The sequence below is a fragment of the Anas acuta genome, chromosome 1, assembly GCF_963932015.1.
Source record: "Anas acuta chromosome 1, bAnaAcu1.1, whole genome shotgun sequence".
NCBI lineage: Eukaryota > Metazoa > Chordata > Aves > Anseriformes > Anatidae > Anas > Anas acuta.
In genome coordinates this window covers 67,320,302-67,338,057 of record NC_088979.1, presented here as the reverse complement: position 1 = coordinate 67,338,057, position 17,756 = coordinate 67,320,302, and the positions used below count along the sequence as shown (strand labels likewise).

Below are 17,756 nucleotides of genomic sequence, written 5' to 3'. Positions count from 1 at the left end.
ATTGATGAAAGGCACAATTAACATGACCCCATATCAGGTTTCCAAATATAGCAGCAAGTTTTTAAACCTAATCTAAAGAAGTCCACTGGGTATTATTACATCCACTGTTACGAGTGGCGTGTTAATGAGAAGGGAAGGAGGAGTCCAAGTTAATTTGGCCACACAGGCTTATGGCAACGCCTACGGCTGTGAAGTCCACAAGGCAGGAGTATAAACTGACCGTCACAAACAACACCTTCCGGAAAATGAAGATGAAAGTTCTCCAAAGATTGTGTTCAATATGAAACATGAGTACTAGGATTCAGTTTCAAAAACAACGCGAGAGTAAACTGGATACAGTAAGACTTAATATTCCAGTACTAGAACTTGATCTCTAAGGAAAAGCCATGTTTACCTTAAAATACCAAATATGCTGGCAGTGCATCTTACAGTACTGTGTGTTTCAGCCACTGTTAAGGCTTGAAGAGAATCGTGTTCCCCTCCCAGCAGACACCGAGCGAAGTTCCCCTCTGCAGAAGGAGAGCACTGAACCGCGGATCCAGGGAAGGCTAAAGACTCCAGTCACCACCTCATCCGCCCTGGCTAAACATATGAGCTCCTGTCCTGCAGGCAGCTTCGGCCTAAACTGTGCAGCGTTCCCTACCAGGAATCCTAGCACCAGTCATCACCCACTCAGGGACGTTCAGCTCTGAACATTTTCCATGTTCAGTGCCCTCTGGTATGATACCATTGTAATCAATGGAGGATTTGGGGCCTTTAGAGATACTGGAGTTTGTCCCCTCGAAACAAGGCTTCATAGATCTCAAAATTAAGCTCCCTGAAGGGGTAGCTGCTCACTGTTTACAGCAGAAATCAGCAAAACCCTTAGGAGAACACCAGGGTCAAAAAGCAACACTCAAAGAACAATTCATTATGGCTGGGGGGTGTTTTTAAATGAGTAATCAATGCTAGCCTGAAAACACCAGTTGCTTAAAAGTCTTTCAGCGTTATGCTGGTGATTGTAATGATGATATAAAACATAGGGCTGTCTCCCATTACTACTACAGTTACTTGCCTTAGCTTTTCCTTAACGCATCCTTCCTGGTAGGAACAAATATAGAACTGAAGGCTGATTTATTTCAGAGGAGTGAGGATTGAAAAAAACACGATTCTTTTTTAGAAAATTAATGTTTTGCCAAGTTGGAAGCAAACTACAAATTACTACAATATTTCATTTGCAGCATTTCCAACAAAAAACAAGCATTATTGAAATGATACATGTTTTTCTTTCATTTTTTTTTTCAAATATTACAAATTCATACAGTTTTGCCAAAGACTAGTCATACTCCAGCCCATTCAAGGAATCACGTATCACATGGGCAGAGTATAAATCGCTTTGCTCGTAACTGACTCAAGATATTTAAAAATTTCTTTTGGAAGAGCTAGAAAAGCAGTGCCACAACAAGAGTCCAGTCTGTCATTGGTCTATGGGAAACATTTAATTTTTCTAAGCCATGTTTCCGTTAAGAAAAAATAAATGTGCCTATAGGAATATTTTCTATCAATGCCAACAAATGGTTGAGATGTCTTCAAAAGCATGAAGCCTTACACAGAGTTTTAGAAACACTCTTCAGTTGTTTTGTTTTTAAAGTATTAACTTGGGATCACATCCTGTTCACAAAGGTTTCAACAAGTCTACCCACCAAATGAGCAAAGCAAGATTATACTGAGTCTTATATTTCCTCGGTTCAGAGCAGTCGTGATCAGCTCAGAAAAGCCAGTGCTGTCATCAGCTGCTCTGTTTATCATCTAATACATGAAGTTAAGAATAATTTGTCCAGAAAATGAAGCTTTCGGGTAATAACTTTGGCTTCTTTTCTGAGGCTTTAACAACATCAGAAGGAGCTAATACAGGATAATGCAGTTTATTTTGAATCACTTTCTACTACTTGATTACTACTATAAGATCCACTCACCTACTGGGGATTTTTAAGACCAAAACAAAAATAGTTTGAAGTTAAATAAATGTAGGAAAAAACTCCCCCAAAATCAGGTAATTGGTTTAAGGTGCTGAGAGGAACTCCTGTGGTAATAATGTAATGTGTGACATATGTAAGACAGATGAGCCCATTCAGAGCAGATCTGGTCACAGAGGACCCAAGCTAGTCACTGTTGAGGCAAACAGCTGAAGCTTTCTTATTTCAAGCATAATTCCAGGAAGGAGACTTGCACTTCATTAGACTGACGGGGATGAGAATTTGAAAGTTTGAAAACCCAAAATAGCTGTCTGTAGAGATAATTTCCAAGCAAATTTGCAGAACTTCCTGGAAACACCAAGCCTGATTTACCTGAATCTCCAGAACATGATTTGTATTAATGTGGCACAATTATTTCAATAGTACAGATGCTCAAGAACATTGCAAGTGTCAAAGGAGCCCTGAGTATTTCCAATTCCTTCTAGCACAATGCAATAAAAATGCAATAACCTTTATGAAAAGCAAACCGACCAACCAACCGTACTTTATCAAGCAGTAGTTAATTTGTCGCTTCTGATACATTTCATCTTGGTGTTCTTGAGATCTAAATACAATGCTAACACCAGAGTTCTGCAATCAGTGTTGGAAGGGTTCAGTGTGATTAGGTGTATTTTCAATGATTCATCTTAACTACTACGAAACATCAGGAATGGTGATGCTTTGAGAGTAAGCACACAGTATCCTTGATAAGTGGTACCAGTAAACTTACAAACTCACAGAAAAAGATGAAAGCCACTACCAACGGAACTACTTATTTTAAGAAACTGCAGTATCTAATGTACTTCTGCAATCTAAATTGTAGTAAATAGCTACAGCCTACCTCATCTGCATCATTCATTCACAGGCACAGCTGAGAAGAAAACAAATACTTCCTTAGACCTTTGCTAGTTTATCTGTGATAAAAAGCCACTGGTAATGATTTGATGGAATAGCATTGTACATACAACAAACCAGGCTGTGCATCATACCAGGCTATTACCATGTAATAGGATTCTGAGCCTATTACCTTACCTTCCTTACTTCAAGAATAAACTCTATGTATGAGGCCAGTGCTTAGCTTGTCCACAGTCTCTGTGGGCAAGGCAAGCTTTCCAGGTAAAATATTTTATTTATAGCATCCGATATAATCAGAAAAAAAAAGTAAACAAGGCCTGCTTAGTAGCTTCCTTATTTTTTCAACTTACACCAGTTAGTCTAAATAGAAGATCTTACTTCCATGTACAAATCTAATCTGTGTTCTCAGACGACATAGCTAAAAGAAAATGACTACAGTCTGTAGAAGTAGTGAAGCTTTACAAACCTTACAAACTTGAATACTGCTGAACTGCCTAAGATACCATTAGCCAGGAAGGCAGAAGAAAACACAAGTTGACTCCATATCCCAGTGGTGATGGCTCTCAGCTTGCACTGATGAAGACTCAGGTTTAGGTTCCTAATCCTTATTAATAGGTCATGAAAAAGAGACCAAACCCATTAGAACATTCCTGCTGGAGACACGAATTCAAGATCCCTGCCCTAGTTTAGGGACCCCACAGCAGTTTTCCATGTCTGTGTCCTGGCCACAGAGCTGCTGGGGATAAGGGAGTTCCTCCACCCCGCAAGAACTGTGCCACCTTTTGAGATGTCAGCGCAAGCAGGCCAGTTCACAGCAGCTGAGAATCCCTAAGCCAGGGCAGCAGCCCCTCTCCAGTGTCACTCAGGCACTTCATTCCTAGTGAAGAGGAGCTCCTGCCTCTTTCCTTCCCGACCATTTCTGACTGGGTAACTTAAATCTTCCCATGCCTGTGTCCTTTACACATTAGCACCTAAGCAGAACTCAAGAACAGTGGCAGCATTAGTACTGCAACAAATCCACTCTGGATTTAATCCAAACCATTTCATGTTCCTGACGGAGTTTCTGATTCAAGATCACTGTTGTTTCCCTTGAAACAAAAAGGCAGGGTACTAACTTGAGGCCAAATTCAGTTCTTAGTAAAATTAGTGCGAGTTATTACACTGATTGATAAAAAGAGTCAAACTGAAACCTTGTTCTTGAACAATGGAACAAAATAAAAGTAAACCAGAACTATTCACTGGCATGTATCTAAAATAAATACTGCAATAACTGCTTAAGAGGATACTGCTGTAGATCAAGTATACCTAATTACTACTAACTCTTTTTAAAGAGGTTAACCTCTGTCACTCCAAGGAAAGCTGGGGACTGATTTTTGTAGTACAGAAAATGAATTTGTCCAGGCTAGGAAATGTCTAAAAAGATTTTTTTTTCTTTTTCCTCTTCTTTTTTTTTTTTTAAGAAAGAACAGTTAGGAATTGAAAAATCCTTCTAAAATGCAATGGATTAAATCTAAAATCACTGCAGATTTAGTACATAATATGAAATAAGACATTTCAACATGCTCTCCATGTGGCTACAAACTGTACATAGTGGAAATTCATAGCTCCAAAGAATAATGCTCTTCAGAACTCTGTTAATGCCACTGAACATAATTCAGATTCTGTGTACAAAACTACATAATTTAGAAACTTAATCTAGTTTTTTTTTAAACATGGCAGTATATTTGAAATATGGTATTAATTTATGTTTGCATCTCCAAAGAAAAATGTAGAAAGATAACTTAAACTAGAGAATTCATAAAAAAAACTATATCAATTTAAAATTTTACTGCATAAAAATATGTACTTTTCAAATTATTTTAATAAATTAAATATCCCTAACATTTTTAATATATATCCCTGACAATCTATAAAAGAGGGTTCTCGTTATAGAAAATAAATGGAACTCCGAAAGTACCCCCTTCATAAAACATATTTAACAATAATTATATTTTTCTGCTTCTTCCAGGAATGTAACAATATGTACAACTTCTCTATATTACTATACTATCAAAATAGTACAGATTAAGTGTAGTAGGGTTCTGCAACCATAAGATGATGAAGTCACATTAAAGTGGAGGGCAACCTAGGCCTCGGATGAACAATATCAGTGTGGAGCATCAGTTTCTGGATGGATCAGATAAGAAGGGGTAAATACAATCTTCTCATCTACAGTAGATTTCACAAGAGGTAGAGTTCAAGTGAAAATGAAAGAAATTTGGGATAAGGTGCATGCTCAGTATTTTCAATTTATGACTTGTTAAGGATGTCAGATTTTACAGGAAAAGTTTTCAAGGATTCTTTCTTTTTCCTCTAGAGGAGAATTCGATGATCAGTTTGTAATCTTTTTAATATGGATCTGAAACAAAGAATCAGAAAGAAAGTTATATTTTAAGGACACTGCGGTTTTCTTAGAAATCAGAGGTAAATGTTCTCAGTGCTAGCCAAAATTCTGAGTGTCAAACACATTGAAAGAATGAAATCTCACATTTGCCTTTTTATTTTTAAAAGAATATACCACCTCTCACCTCATTCAGAATCGCCCATACTGCTGAATTTTGTATTACTGAAAGCCGGAATGACGAAACAGGGTTTAGGCTGGGGTCAACTGTTCCTTCAGCTATACCGTTTTCAAATTTCCCTGCGAAAGAAGTGAAAGTATATCTTCCATTAACACCTGTTAACAAAGTACAGGATCTACGCCCAGAAAAATGCATCTACATGGGATACCATTCACGCCTAATGTACTCCCATTTAAAGAATCCTCAATTATATTAGGATGGATAAGAATCCAATTTAAAAGCCTAGTTAGAATTTAGATTTAAGCATGCATATGATAAAAAAAGCTTGCTTTCATTGCAACAGGGATGCCCAACCTATGTCCAACAAGCTAAATACAACCCATCAGTAAAATTTCTCCTCCTTGGAACAGGTATCCTGCCACTTGCCCCAGCAGCTGCTTGCCTATGGAAACGCCAATCTCATCCCACGATGAGACAGCCGATCGTCTGCTTGGAGGGTTGGTTCAAGCCCAGACCCTGACGGCACACACTCGAGCACAACAGCTCACAGAGAGGCACTTGTGCAGTCACAGGACATAAGAGGTGATCTTAAGCAACCTGGAGATGCCTCAGCAATAACTTAAGTGGATCTGCTCTGGCAGAGAAGTTGGGTGTAGCTGCAATCCAAATAAGAGTGGTGCTAGAGCATCAGTCTCAAAGAAGAAATATTGGAAGCAATAGTAAGGAAATCCTACACAAGGTCACACACCCAAAATGAAGGATGAAAAAACTCAGTTTTAGGTTTGTCTTGTTTTTAATTAAAGTGTCTCAATATGTGCAAAAGTAACAAAATACGTCCTTCTACATGTGTAACAGAAAAGCATTGCTGTCTGTGTCATACCTATCCTGAAGTAACCATCCTCTAGGCGTTTGTCTTTGGTTTCTTTGCTCAATACCAATTCTTCATTCTACAACAACAAAGCACAGATGAGGTCATTTATTTTGACATACAACTTTGCCAGCGAAAGTCAAGTGTGTATCCAGCATCCACCTTTTCTAAATAATTATGAACAAGCCTAGAATAGTTATTTATAGCCTCAGACAAACCAACAAAGAAATGAAAAAGCAGCAGTGCTCCAGAACTGAACTGTATTTGGCTTCAAGGTAGAAAAAGGAAGTAGTTCAGGTGCCCCACTTAACTGATATGCTAATTGCCACGTGAACAGAATACACAGCAGATACTGGCACACAGAGCAGAAGAAAAGCAAAGGCAAAACCTTGCCTTCTTTTCCTGTGTCTGAGCCACATTTCTCTCATGACAAATGAAACTTGCAGCTCACATTTTGATATAAGAACTTGGGCAAAATGAGAAGCCCTCAGACCAGCAAGGGAAGCATTTCAATTATCACCACCTTACTAAAAAGAGTGGATATCAACGAACTTCTTTAATAAGAACAGAAAAATTAAATGGTAGACCAGAGCTTCAAAAACAGCCTGGAAATTGCAACCACAATCACATGACCCAGTACTAAAAGACCCATGTAAAAATTTCCTAGGAATCAATTAAAAATTCTTGACAGGCCCAGGAGATTAAATCCATCAGCTTTTTGTTGTTTCCTGCTTTGAAGGGATGGTGCTGAAAAGCGGTTTGGTTTGGTTTTGCTCTGGTGGATTTTTATTTATTTACTGAGTGTGTTGCTTGACTTCCTTGACAAATCCAGTCAGTCTAGGAACACTTTTTTTAAGGATTCTTCCAGCCCCCAACCCAATTTCTGGTTATGGGGGATCAGAGTAGAAGTACGTGAGTGGGCTTCTGGCTCTACTCAAGTCCATGTTAGAGAAATCCTTCTCTCAAAACAGTACCTATCGTTCTGCAGCTGCTGTCTCTGTACTGGTGACACCAATGGCTTAGGAATTGGCCAGGTACAGAATTTCTTGTTCACCTTTCCCAACATTGCATCAATAGCAAGGGAAATTTGGGAGCATTATGTGCTTACTGGATGTCCCCATTTGAGGGGCATCTGAAAGCCAGATATTACCATTCCCATGGTATCTTGGGGCCAGATGAGGTAAGGGCTGTTGCTGGTTTTATGGCTGAATATATTTCCCTGAGGAAAGGTATATCAGTTATCAGGAAAAATCAGTTATCAGGGGAAAGGAACAGATTTAGAATCCAGACACTGAATTACCTATAAGGTATTGAGGTCTTGAGAAGCAAAATTAAATTATATAGTACAACATGATAGCCCAGGTATCATGTCATGTAACTACAATCAAACTTCTACTGGGAGATGGAGCTGGTCAGAAATCTGTATTTTTATTTTTTTTCCTCGCTTCCAGGACAGTGGACTACAAGAACAGTGAAATGAATCCCTCCATGATCATTTGTGGTTGGTTGGTTGGTTTTTGTATAGCACTTAAAGCACAAATCTTAGGATACCCACATGAGGTGTATGGGAGAAGACAAATACTTTGCTGTTTTAAGACTAAATAAAATAAACCTATTTGAAGTAATATCTTAATCTTCACACATAGTTTTTGTGATTTAAATGATCAGGTACTATATTCAGTAGAAGAAAAAGAACCTGTATCATCTGCTTTCAAGCAAGAATACACTTTAGACAGTAGTGCCCTCCTAAAATAAAATTCAGACTTAGTCTGAGAATCCAGATACTGAAGTACCTATAAGGTATTTGTGGTATGGTTTAGATGCATGTCAATTCCAGAACCAAGAGTTTTGTTTGTTTGTTTTGTTTTTAATAAGTCAAAAAGGAGATTGAAATAGCTTTCCCATTTTCCAAAATACATTGGAGATGGCAGGCTGGTTGGTTATTTTTTGTTTTAAATAGTAACAGTGAATTGGAAGAAAATGAGTTTGTTCACCTCCAAATTACCAACAGCACATACAGCAGGCTGTACTTTAAATGAACATCTGAATAGTTCCATTAGCCTTCTGTGAACAGATCCAATTTAAAAAAAAAAAAAGTATGAGAGCATCAAAAGCCTACAGTTATAAAAGAAGCATTCATGCCTCCCTTACCCAGCTAAAAATAAAAATAATAAAGAAAAATCAATACAATTAGGAGATTTTGCTTTTATCCTATAATAGAGAAGAAACAAATCAATACATTCATACCTGAAAAGGCAGAACTTCCACTGTTGTGTTTAGAAGTATATCTCCTGGGTGCTCTGGATTGCCACTGTGAAACAAGTACCTGCAAATGGAAAAGGAGAAATAGCCTGCATACATCAGTCAGACTTAGCTGTGCATGTTAATACTTTAACCTTATATGTTAATAATCACTTTGTATGTTTTACAATAATGTTGTTTTTATACTGGACCTTCATCAGCTGATTATAAGAAGTAACAGATGCTTCCCACCACGGGTCACCCCCACCTTGTGCCAGCAGAATGAACTCTGCAGATCCGTTCAGAGCCAGGTCAGGGAACGTATCTGCAGCAACTCTTTTGCCAGGCTAGTTTTCCCCAAGAGCAGTTCACTGCTCTGGTTCGCTGCACACTCTCATTAATGGTTGTGCCAGGAACGCCCAGCCCATACACACAGCGTAACGTTATCTGAATATAAAATTATTTTCCAAAGACAGATTATTATTTTTACAAAATCATTTTTACATGTATACGCAGGGAATGATTATTATTATTTTAAACCTGTGCAAAGTTACCCTCATTCAGATATGCATTCAATGAACTTTTTTTTATTGTTTAATGGAGCAGAGTATGTCAAGAACTGTATCAAAACCATCCCTACACATATCACCTGGTGAAGTGCAAGTCTTAGAAATCTAACTACCCCCTCTCCGACAGTTTTTGCAGTACTATGCACCTGTAGATAATCAGTTACAAAAGACAGGGTTTAATTTACATTTCTTTATATATAGCACAAACTTGATAGTATTTTTGATGTCAAATCCACACACTATGCAAATAAGTAACAATCTTTTTTTACCACTAGGTGGTATCAATGCCTGAAAAATTATTCCTTGACATTTTTTTCTAGTAGACCGCAGAGGAGCTTATTCAGATTACTATCTGAAAACTACTTACATATCACACCTACTCAAATGCCACTTTTAACAAACCTATTTTCCTTTTAATGCATTTAAATGAATATGTAACAATCCATCAACACATTTCAAACCTTCCTTCAGATGGAAACTGGAGAAATAAACAGTAAGCACTATCTTCTACATTAAATCCATCACCAGCCAGGGACAAAATTAGTTCAGAAATTATCACTTGATTAAAATTACAAACATTAGCTCAATTTGCAATTTATTAAGATGTAATTGGAGATGTAAATTCCAGTTTATCTAGTATGTCTGAAACCAGGTAAGTACTTGTCATTAATCCGTTCTCCATAGCTACAAGTCAGAAAGTAGAAGAAAACAGAGCTCTCTGACCCTGAATTAGAAGGGTCTGTGATCCTAAAATGACAGGAAATAATTTAAAAATACACAGACACTCGGAGGCATGTAGCATGTCTTCTATAAGGGCTCAGAAGAGGAGTAAAAATCACACACTCAGATCTAAGAAAGCTCCATTGATATCTATTTCTAAATTCTTCTCACTAAAACACTGAAAATCCAAAGATTTATATTTTTAAATTCCAGAGTTTGAACACTTGCATCTGAAAGGCAAACATCAAACTCTCTTACCAAACCCCAGGGGCAGTACTCTTCTTTAGTGCTTTCTATTTCACAAATCTCATTTCTGAGAAGACACACCTAAAAAGCCACAAAAATTAAAAATAACCCTCCTCTGTGACCCTGCTCTCTCAACAGAAGATAATGCTTCGGGGGTGCTGTGGGGGCAGGTGGTAGTTTGGGTTGGTTTTGGTTTAAGAACAGCACAGCCAGCTGTTTAAAGGGGGAGGAGATTCTCCCCCTGCACTCCCCGCAGATACTGTGCCATTAGGGCACCGAGCTCAAAAACTGGCACAAAGCTAAAACAATTTATGGAAGTAATAAAAACGGATTTGCAGATTTCCATGTAGTCAAAACCACTTTTCCAGTATGTTTGCCATATGCACATACACTTATAACATATGCATATGTTCCACATCTTACTTAAGATTATGTTTAGAACAGAAGGGGCATTTTTAAATCTGAGCCTTGCCTGAACATTTGTCAGATAACACCTACTTAGACAGAAGTTACCCAGAAATTAAAAATAGAAGTATGAATGCACATACACAGCTCATGTCTATAGTCAATCTTTTGCTCAGAAATAAAATTTATGAATTAGAAAATTTGCTTAGGAATAACATTTCATTTACAAACGAGTTGCTGTTCTACAGCTTCTGCAAGAAGCATCAGTTAGCTGTTCTTTTATAAAACTTGCCTCCCCGACACACTGCAAAATCATAAAGATTTCAGGCTAATAATTTTTTTTTTTTCCTGGAGACTGAAAGACAGAAACTGAAAGCCACAGAAGTAGTTGTGCTTTTGGCTAAGTTATTCTGACATCTGTCCTGGGATTTGCAGGTGACAGCCTGTGTAAATACTAAAAACGTGTTTGTTTGTTTGTTTTTTTAATCTGCTGGTTACCTGACATTTTTCCTGGGGTTGACTCAAAGACATTTTTTGTCTACCTGCTGTTTAAACCTAATGCCTTCTGAACTGTTCTTTCCAATTAAAATTCTGAAAGCCACTGACCTCTAAATATAATAATACCAAAGAAATACATATTAACATAATAATAATAATAATAATAATAATAATAATCCTTATAAAACATTACTTCACAACTTGTTTTAATTATAAGACAAGGAGATGAGCAAATCTGGACATTCTTGATGGAAGTCATCAGCAAAAAGTAACTCTAATTCACAACTGCTAAGTGAAATAAAGTGAAATATCTGAACTTCAGAGGACGTTTCTCCATTTTAAGTCTCTCTTTAAAGAGGCAAGGGTCAAATATAGTGACTAGCTACTGTACATATTCAAAAACAGCCACAACTTCCTATCTGCCAGAAGTTCCTAGATGTATGAATCAGCTCACGTACATTTTGTTCTTGACCTCAGTGTAATAAGAGGGTAAAAGAGGATGCTAAACATTAACGTCTCATGTGGCACATAAAAACCTACACAATAAAATTTAAAGAGCAACAAAGGTTAAAGAACAAACACACACAAAAGGGAACAAAGCTGCAAATAAGATTTCAGTTTCCATATTGAATGATTTGAATATGAAAGCTGCGGGTATGACTTCTGCCTTGGAACTAGACTCACCTATACAGTCAAGTCAGACACAGGAAAAAAGTAAAAATAAAAATGAAAATAAAAATAAAACCACTCAGCTAAACCAGTGTTCATATACATCCTAACACAGAGGAATGGAAGGACAGAAGCATGATCATCATGTATACACTGACAAAAGATGTCATCAGCTTGCCAATGCCATTAACTTTAGTTACCTTTAGTATTCTCTAAATAGCTAAACTTTTCCATCTTTCAGTACTAGTTCATCGCTTGCACTTTTGACACAAAAACAAACAAAAAAAAACACAACAAAACCACAACAAGAACAAAGCAAGTACACATCTTTACCCTTCTCTTACTTCGCTAATGGAGGGGTTGTATCTTTCTTCTTTGCCCCGACATCAAAGCATATTTAGACTCAGAAAAGCGTTATTCTCTCAGTTACCTGATATGTTTCCTTTTAGGCATTAACAAGGGTGTCTTACTGCCTTTTATTTCTTATTCAGAAGAAAAAAAATATTAATTGTGTTAGTTTTGTTTTTTTTTTTTTAAACAGAAGCACAATTCTGTGCATCTTCTGCTTTGTTGAGCCATTAAAAACAGAGCAGAGAAGAGGACACACAAGAAAACTTACCAGTAAACAGCAGCTTTATAAAAGGAAATAATACACCCAAGAAAAGCATAAAATTCACATCCACTACCAATACATTTTTGTTTGGAAGGAAACAAAAGTCTTATCTCACTTGATATTATACAAAAATATTCTAAGAATCTATTTATGAACACAGGCCTTTGTCTGCCGTAAATATCAGGAATCAAATCTTTTTCTCTGCATGTCCTCCTTACGTCTCTTTTTAGCAGTTTTGTATGTTAGTATATCCCTTTTGCAGAAAAAGGAAGAGATAGGAAGGCAGGGAGGAAATGTTTCCTTCCACTTGTGCACTATCTGCTATCAACAAGCAGGACAACAGTTTTAAATTCCGCACAGTGTGAATTTCTATAAAAGCGACATTCAGTCAGCACATTTTTGGCTCTCTGCAAAGGCTGTCACCCCTGCAAGAGTCATTATCCACCAATTCTATCCAGGATTTTTGTTCTCTGGATGCAAATGTGGTAAAAGAAATTTAATCTAACCCCACTCTGTCATTTTCCCAGAACTCTCATCAGGAAATATTAACTTACTGTCACTGGAAATAGGTATTAACCATGCGCTATTTTTTATGTTTTTCTTGTATGTGTTATAAAAGAAAGACAAATAACTTATTTTCCTTCACTCGGGATCAATTTCTTTTCCTACCCTTTATGCTTCTCACCAATTCCTTTGCAAAAATTGCTTATAATTGGAAAAAAAAAAATAAAGCTTAATTCTGCAAGCCTAGATACACATATACACACACAAGTACTCACAAGAGGCATGAAAACCAAGGAGAGGTTTTCATCTTGTTACAGCTTCTGATTCAAAACCACTGCAGGGGGGAGGCGGTGGGGAAGGAACATTTACCCCATTAACTTTTATGCACAATGCTTGGTAGGATTTCATTTTCTCTGCCCAAAATAGCCAGCCTCACTGTCAATATATATTACGGACATATATATTATGTCCCAGTGAGGACAATGAGAATGGCTTTCCAAACCTCCACTGTGCTCTCTGAAGTGCGTACAGGTCAACTGTAATAGAAAAGGATTTGGCATTAAACTCATTTTCACTATTTCTAATGCTGGGTTTCGGTGAGTACTGGCTTTTGGCTTGTTTTTACTACTAAAGGGAGAAGTTCTCTCATGAAATCTTCACTCTTTTCTTTAAGAAATTTAGCTCTTTCTCAATCTGATCGACATTAGTAAAAACGGCCCTTACACTATACATCAATGTTAATTCTGCTAAACTTTTAAACCAATGAAACGCAGACAGTTTCAGATTATATATTTGTTTTATATAGGTCATATACATATATTCTACAGATGAATATGTAAAGCTGCAATATATCTTTTATAATACATCTATAATAAATAAAACAAAAATATCTTTCCACATTTCACTGTAGATGTATGTGTCTGTATTTATTTAAGTTTATATATACACATATGCACCTGGAATATTATTTCTCTGGAAAGCACACGGGAGCTCCCTTCAGTTTTCTTAAACATCAGCATTTACTGTCAGCTGAGATGCCCTTGGGTATGGGCATCCCCACAGGCTGGAAGATGCACCTGTGACATGTCAGAGACTCAAGCCCTTCTGAAAATCAGGTGAAGCATTTTAGGGTATCTCAAGTGGCATTTGACACCTAACATTTAGGCAACTGCATTAAACCTCTAAGATTTCTGAGTAAGAACAGTAAAACCCAGGAATGCTGCCAAAGACACCAATGTGGAATATTAGTGCCATTAAGGAGAAAGCAGCATGTCCTTGGCTCAGAGAGCTCCCTTCTTCTGTCTCTGATCCGTACTATTTTTCTTTTCCTACGAAGTTCTTGCCTCATCGTGGTGGGCAGAGTTCCCATGCCCAGAGCAAACAGCATCAGTGGCTGGGAGCCTGCCTGCCAAATCCCTGCTGTCAGGGTATCCATGGGAGGATGTTCTGCTCATTAGTACAGAAGCTTATGCAAACACAGAAATCAAGTCCTTAATTCCTCTCTTTTTTTTTTTTTCATATATGCTAAAAACATTAGCCCACCTGAAATACACTAACATACAAAAACTCTAATAAATTTAAGAGACTTAAAAGTATTTTCTATCATCTGATACCACCTTAAAGCCTAATAAGATGAAGGTGATGTTAAGCTTTAACAACCTATATAATAATTATATATTTAAAATCAGAACAAAGATTATTTCTAAATCATACACATCGTGGCTGTGCGTGGCTGCATGTATTAGTGTGCTACTGCAGCTAAATTTGCACAAGAAAAGTAGAACATGCTGTATTGTGCAAGGAGAGTTTCTGTACTGACTGGACAGTGCTTATGAACAGAGAACAGCTTACGCATTAGTCAAGTTACTGCTGTGTTACTCCAAACCCCAATGATTTCATAATTCCCTAGGTTTTACGTGGTTGTTACTGCAAAAGGAAACAATGAGAAGGCTTCACTGCACTGCCAGTTTTGGAAAGCTGTTATAGAAAACCTTTTTTTTCCTTTGTAATACACTTGATTTTGTGGATCTCTTCCAAAAAGAGGACATGCATCCCACAGCATAGATAATTAACTATACTTTAGATACATGTACAGCCAGGTGCTATGATACACTTTTTACAAACTTTATTCTACTTAAAACAAACATCAAAAAAAATAATCTCACTGCTAGAGAACATGCTTTACAAACTGTGCTGCTTTTTCTCTACAACTTAGTGGCAGTAATAGCAGGCAAGCAACCATCACCTTTTATGCAAGTAATTTTCAGCACTGTCACAACAATTTAAAAGCAGATAAATTAACTTGTATGTTATCAGGAGCCAGAAAAGATATTCTTCACACAATACAATGATTTTCGAGTTTAAATAGTCAAATATATATCTCGCATGAGTGGGAATTATACATTGCAAGAAGCCACCATAGGACATACATGCAAGGTTAACGTCACACGTTCCCTGCAATTCTAGGGTCAACAGCACAGAAAATTAGATAATTAGCCTCAAATACTGCACATCAAGTATCTATGCCAACATCAGAAAGCAAAGAAGTACATGTAATCTACAAGCTGATTTGTCAAAAGTATTAAGATTTCAGTTTAAAGCTGAAATTCCAGACAGCAAGTTGGGCCTCATAAAATCACTTTATTAATAACCAACAGCACATTAGGACCAACAACTCGTTAAAAGCAAGGACACAACTACCGGGCAACTACAGAGTTAAAAGCAGTGTTAGGGGGTATAAAAAAAATAAATAAATAAATCACCACCTCCCTGCTTTCCTTCCCCTCCAAAAACACTCAAACCCACAAAAATTCTACTAACCCTCATGAAGATATTCAAACACTGCCAAGCAGTCACATACAAATAAGAATAAACCTCATATTCCAAAAATCATGAAGCAAATTAACATAAATTGGTGAGGTTGTGTGTGTTGTTTTTTTCTCTGAAACCCTTTATTTTTGTAAATATCCATTCTAAATTGCTATTGCAGAAAAGCTGACAATAATCAAAATGGCCATAGGTTATGCACTTCCAAGGACTTCCTCGGTGTTAATAAGTGTTTTCAAAAAACACGCGCATTATCCAACTTACGTCAGTCAAACCTATAGGGAGAGCTCAAACTTAGGCAACATTTCAATTTTCACTTTTGACTATTTCAATTTACACATCCCTGTTCTACAGGTGTGGCTTAAAATAATCAACACCCATTTGACTTCAACATTCAGCAAGGATATGTCAAGTAGGTCTTGCATGAAATAGCCACAAATGTTATTTTCTGCTCCACTACACGAGTTCAGATCTCACTTTAGATTATTAAGAGATCCTTGCCACTGTTATCCCTGACAATATTCTCAGGTCTCAGAAATGAAATATTTAAATACTTGATGAAAGCTAATTACTGTACTGCTACACTCAACAGAAACATTACATTCAGTTCAGCAAAGCGGTTGGCATGGAAAAACGAGCTATAGGAACAAGTCGGTGTTCTGTCACACCGTAACAGACCTGCCATTCATTCTGTCAGTTGTGGTAAATATTTCCATTAGAAAGCTTGTTTACGGAGAATTTATTACTGGAACTATTAAGCAGCTGCACCTCCAACTGACTTGGCAGACAACATTTGGTGTCAATTCAAGGAGCTTTTCTATTGCTTTAAAAACAACAACATAAAACAAACAGCACCTGTTATGTAGGTTCACGAACACAAGAGGGCTTTTCTGCTTCTACTTGCCACAATCAGGTACATCTCCCCACAGGGACACTTTTCCTGATGCTGTTGTGGTTTAAGGGAGCAGGCAGCTCAGCACCACCCACCGTTCACTCACTCACCCCCAGTGGGATGGGGGAGCAACTCAGAAAAGCTCATGAGAGAAAGACAGTTTAATAGGACAGAAAAGGAAGAGAAAATAAAGTAATTAAAACAACAACTACATACACAAAGGCAAAATGCTATATTTTTGAGGATCCTGTGGCAACAGAAACACAAATCACAATAAATATTGAAATGGCCTATAATGATAGTTCAAACAATGCTAAACCTAAGTTAAGTCTAAATACGTAACATCATTCTAATTAGTGGACTTCCTTTGAGAAAGCAATGGGATCCAAGATGCTCCCTTTTTTCTAAAATTGGAATGACTTTCTTCAATAAGTAGAAATACCAAAAAAGATAGTATAATCCTCTACTGATGAGACTGTTCTTAACACATCAGATAGACACAACTACCTTAGCCCTAGCTACAATTTTTCAAAGCATAATAATGAACACCGCCTTCCCACATTTTCACAGAATCACAGAATTTCTAGGTTGGAAGAGACCTCCAAGATCATCGAGTCCAACCTCTGACCTAACGCTAACAGTCCCCACTAAACCATACCCCTAAGCTCTACGTCTAAACGTCTTTTAAAGACCTCCAGGGATGGTGACTCCGCCACCTCCCTGGGCAGCCTGTTCCAATGTTTAACAACCCTTTCAGTAAAGAAGTTTTTCCTAACATCCAGCCTAAAACACCCCTGGCGCAACTTAAGCCCATTCCCCCTCGGCCTGTCACCAGGCATGTGGGAGAACAGACCAATCCCCACCTTGCTACAGCCTCCTTTAAGGTAGAGAGCAATAAGGTCGCCCCTGAGCCTTCTCCTTTCCAGGCTGAACAAGCCCAGCTCCCTCAGCCACTCCTCGTAGGACTTGTTCTCCAGACCCCTCACCAGCTTTTTTGCATAGATAATTAGTATTTACTTGTTCCCCCAATTCCCTCACCATTAAGGTAGGACATAAAAATATGTATTTTCTTCAGACCTGCGCATGCTGACTTTTGAATTACAGGGCTCATCTAAGACACTTACTAGCACCGCTTTCCAGAATTGCCATTGTGCGCTTGACTCATCCTAACAGAACAACAATCCACCCAAGATCAACATTTGTTGGTTATAGTTACCCTATTCATAGAGTAGAGGCATATTATTCTTAAAAACAAACAAACAAAAAAATAAGATAACATTCACGGCATAACTTTG

The 17,756-nt window shown here is 37.5% G+C and overlaps 1 protein-coding gene across 4 annotated transcripts in view; it reads right to left on the bottom strand.

Moving 5' to 3' along the window:
- Positions 1-1,148: 1,148 nt before the first annotated feature.
- Positions 1,149-17,756, bottom strand: part of MGAT4A (alpha-1,3-mannosyl-glycoprotein 4-beta-N-acetylglucosaminyltransferase A) — a 71,788-nt gene continuing 55,180 nt past the window's right edge. For 3 of the 4 annotated variants that reach the window (XM_068681034.1, XM_068681056.1, XM_068681041.1), the window contains exons 13-16: positions 8,526-8,604; positions 6,291-6,357; positions 5,417-5,529; positions 1,149-5,247 (exon numbers count right to left, since the gene is read on the bottom strand). In XM_068681034.1, coding sequence (XP_068537135.1) covers positions 5,221-5,247; positions 5,417-5,529; positions 6,291-6,357; positions 8,526-8,604 — 286 coding nt within the window. In that variant the 3' untranslated portion in view covers positions 1,149-5,220. The remainder of the gene's footprint in view (positions 5,248-5,416; positions 5,530-6,290; positions 6,358-8,525; positions 8,605-17,756) is intronic. The other variant, XR_011096194.1, reaches the window with a different exon arrangement.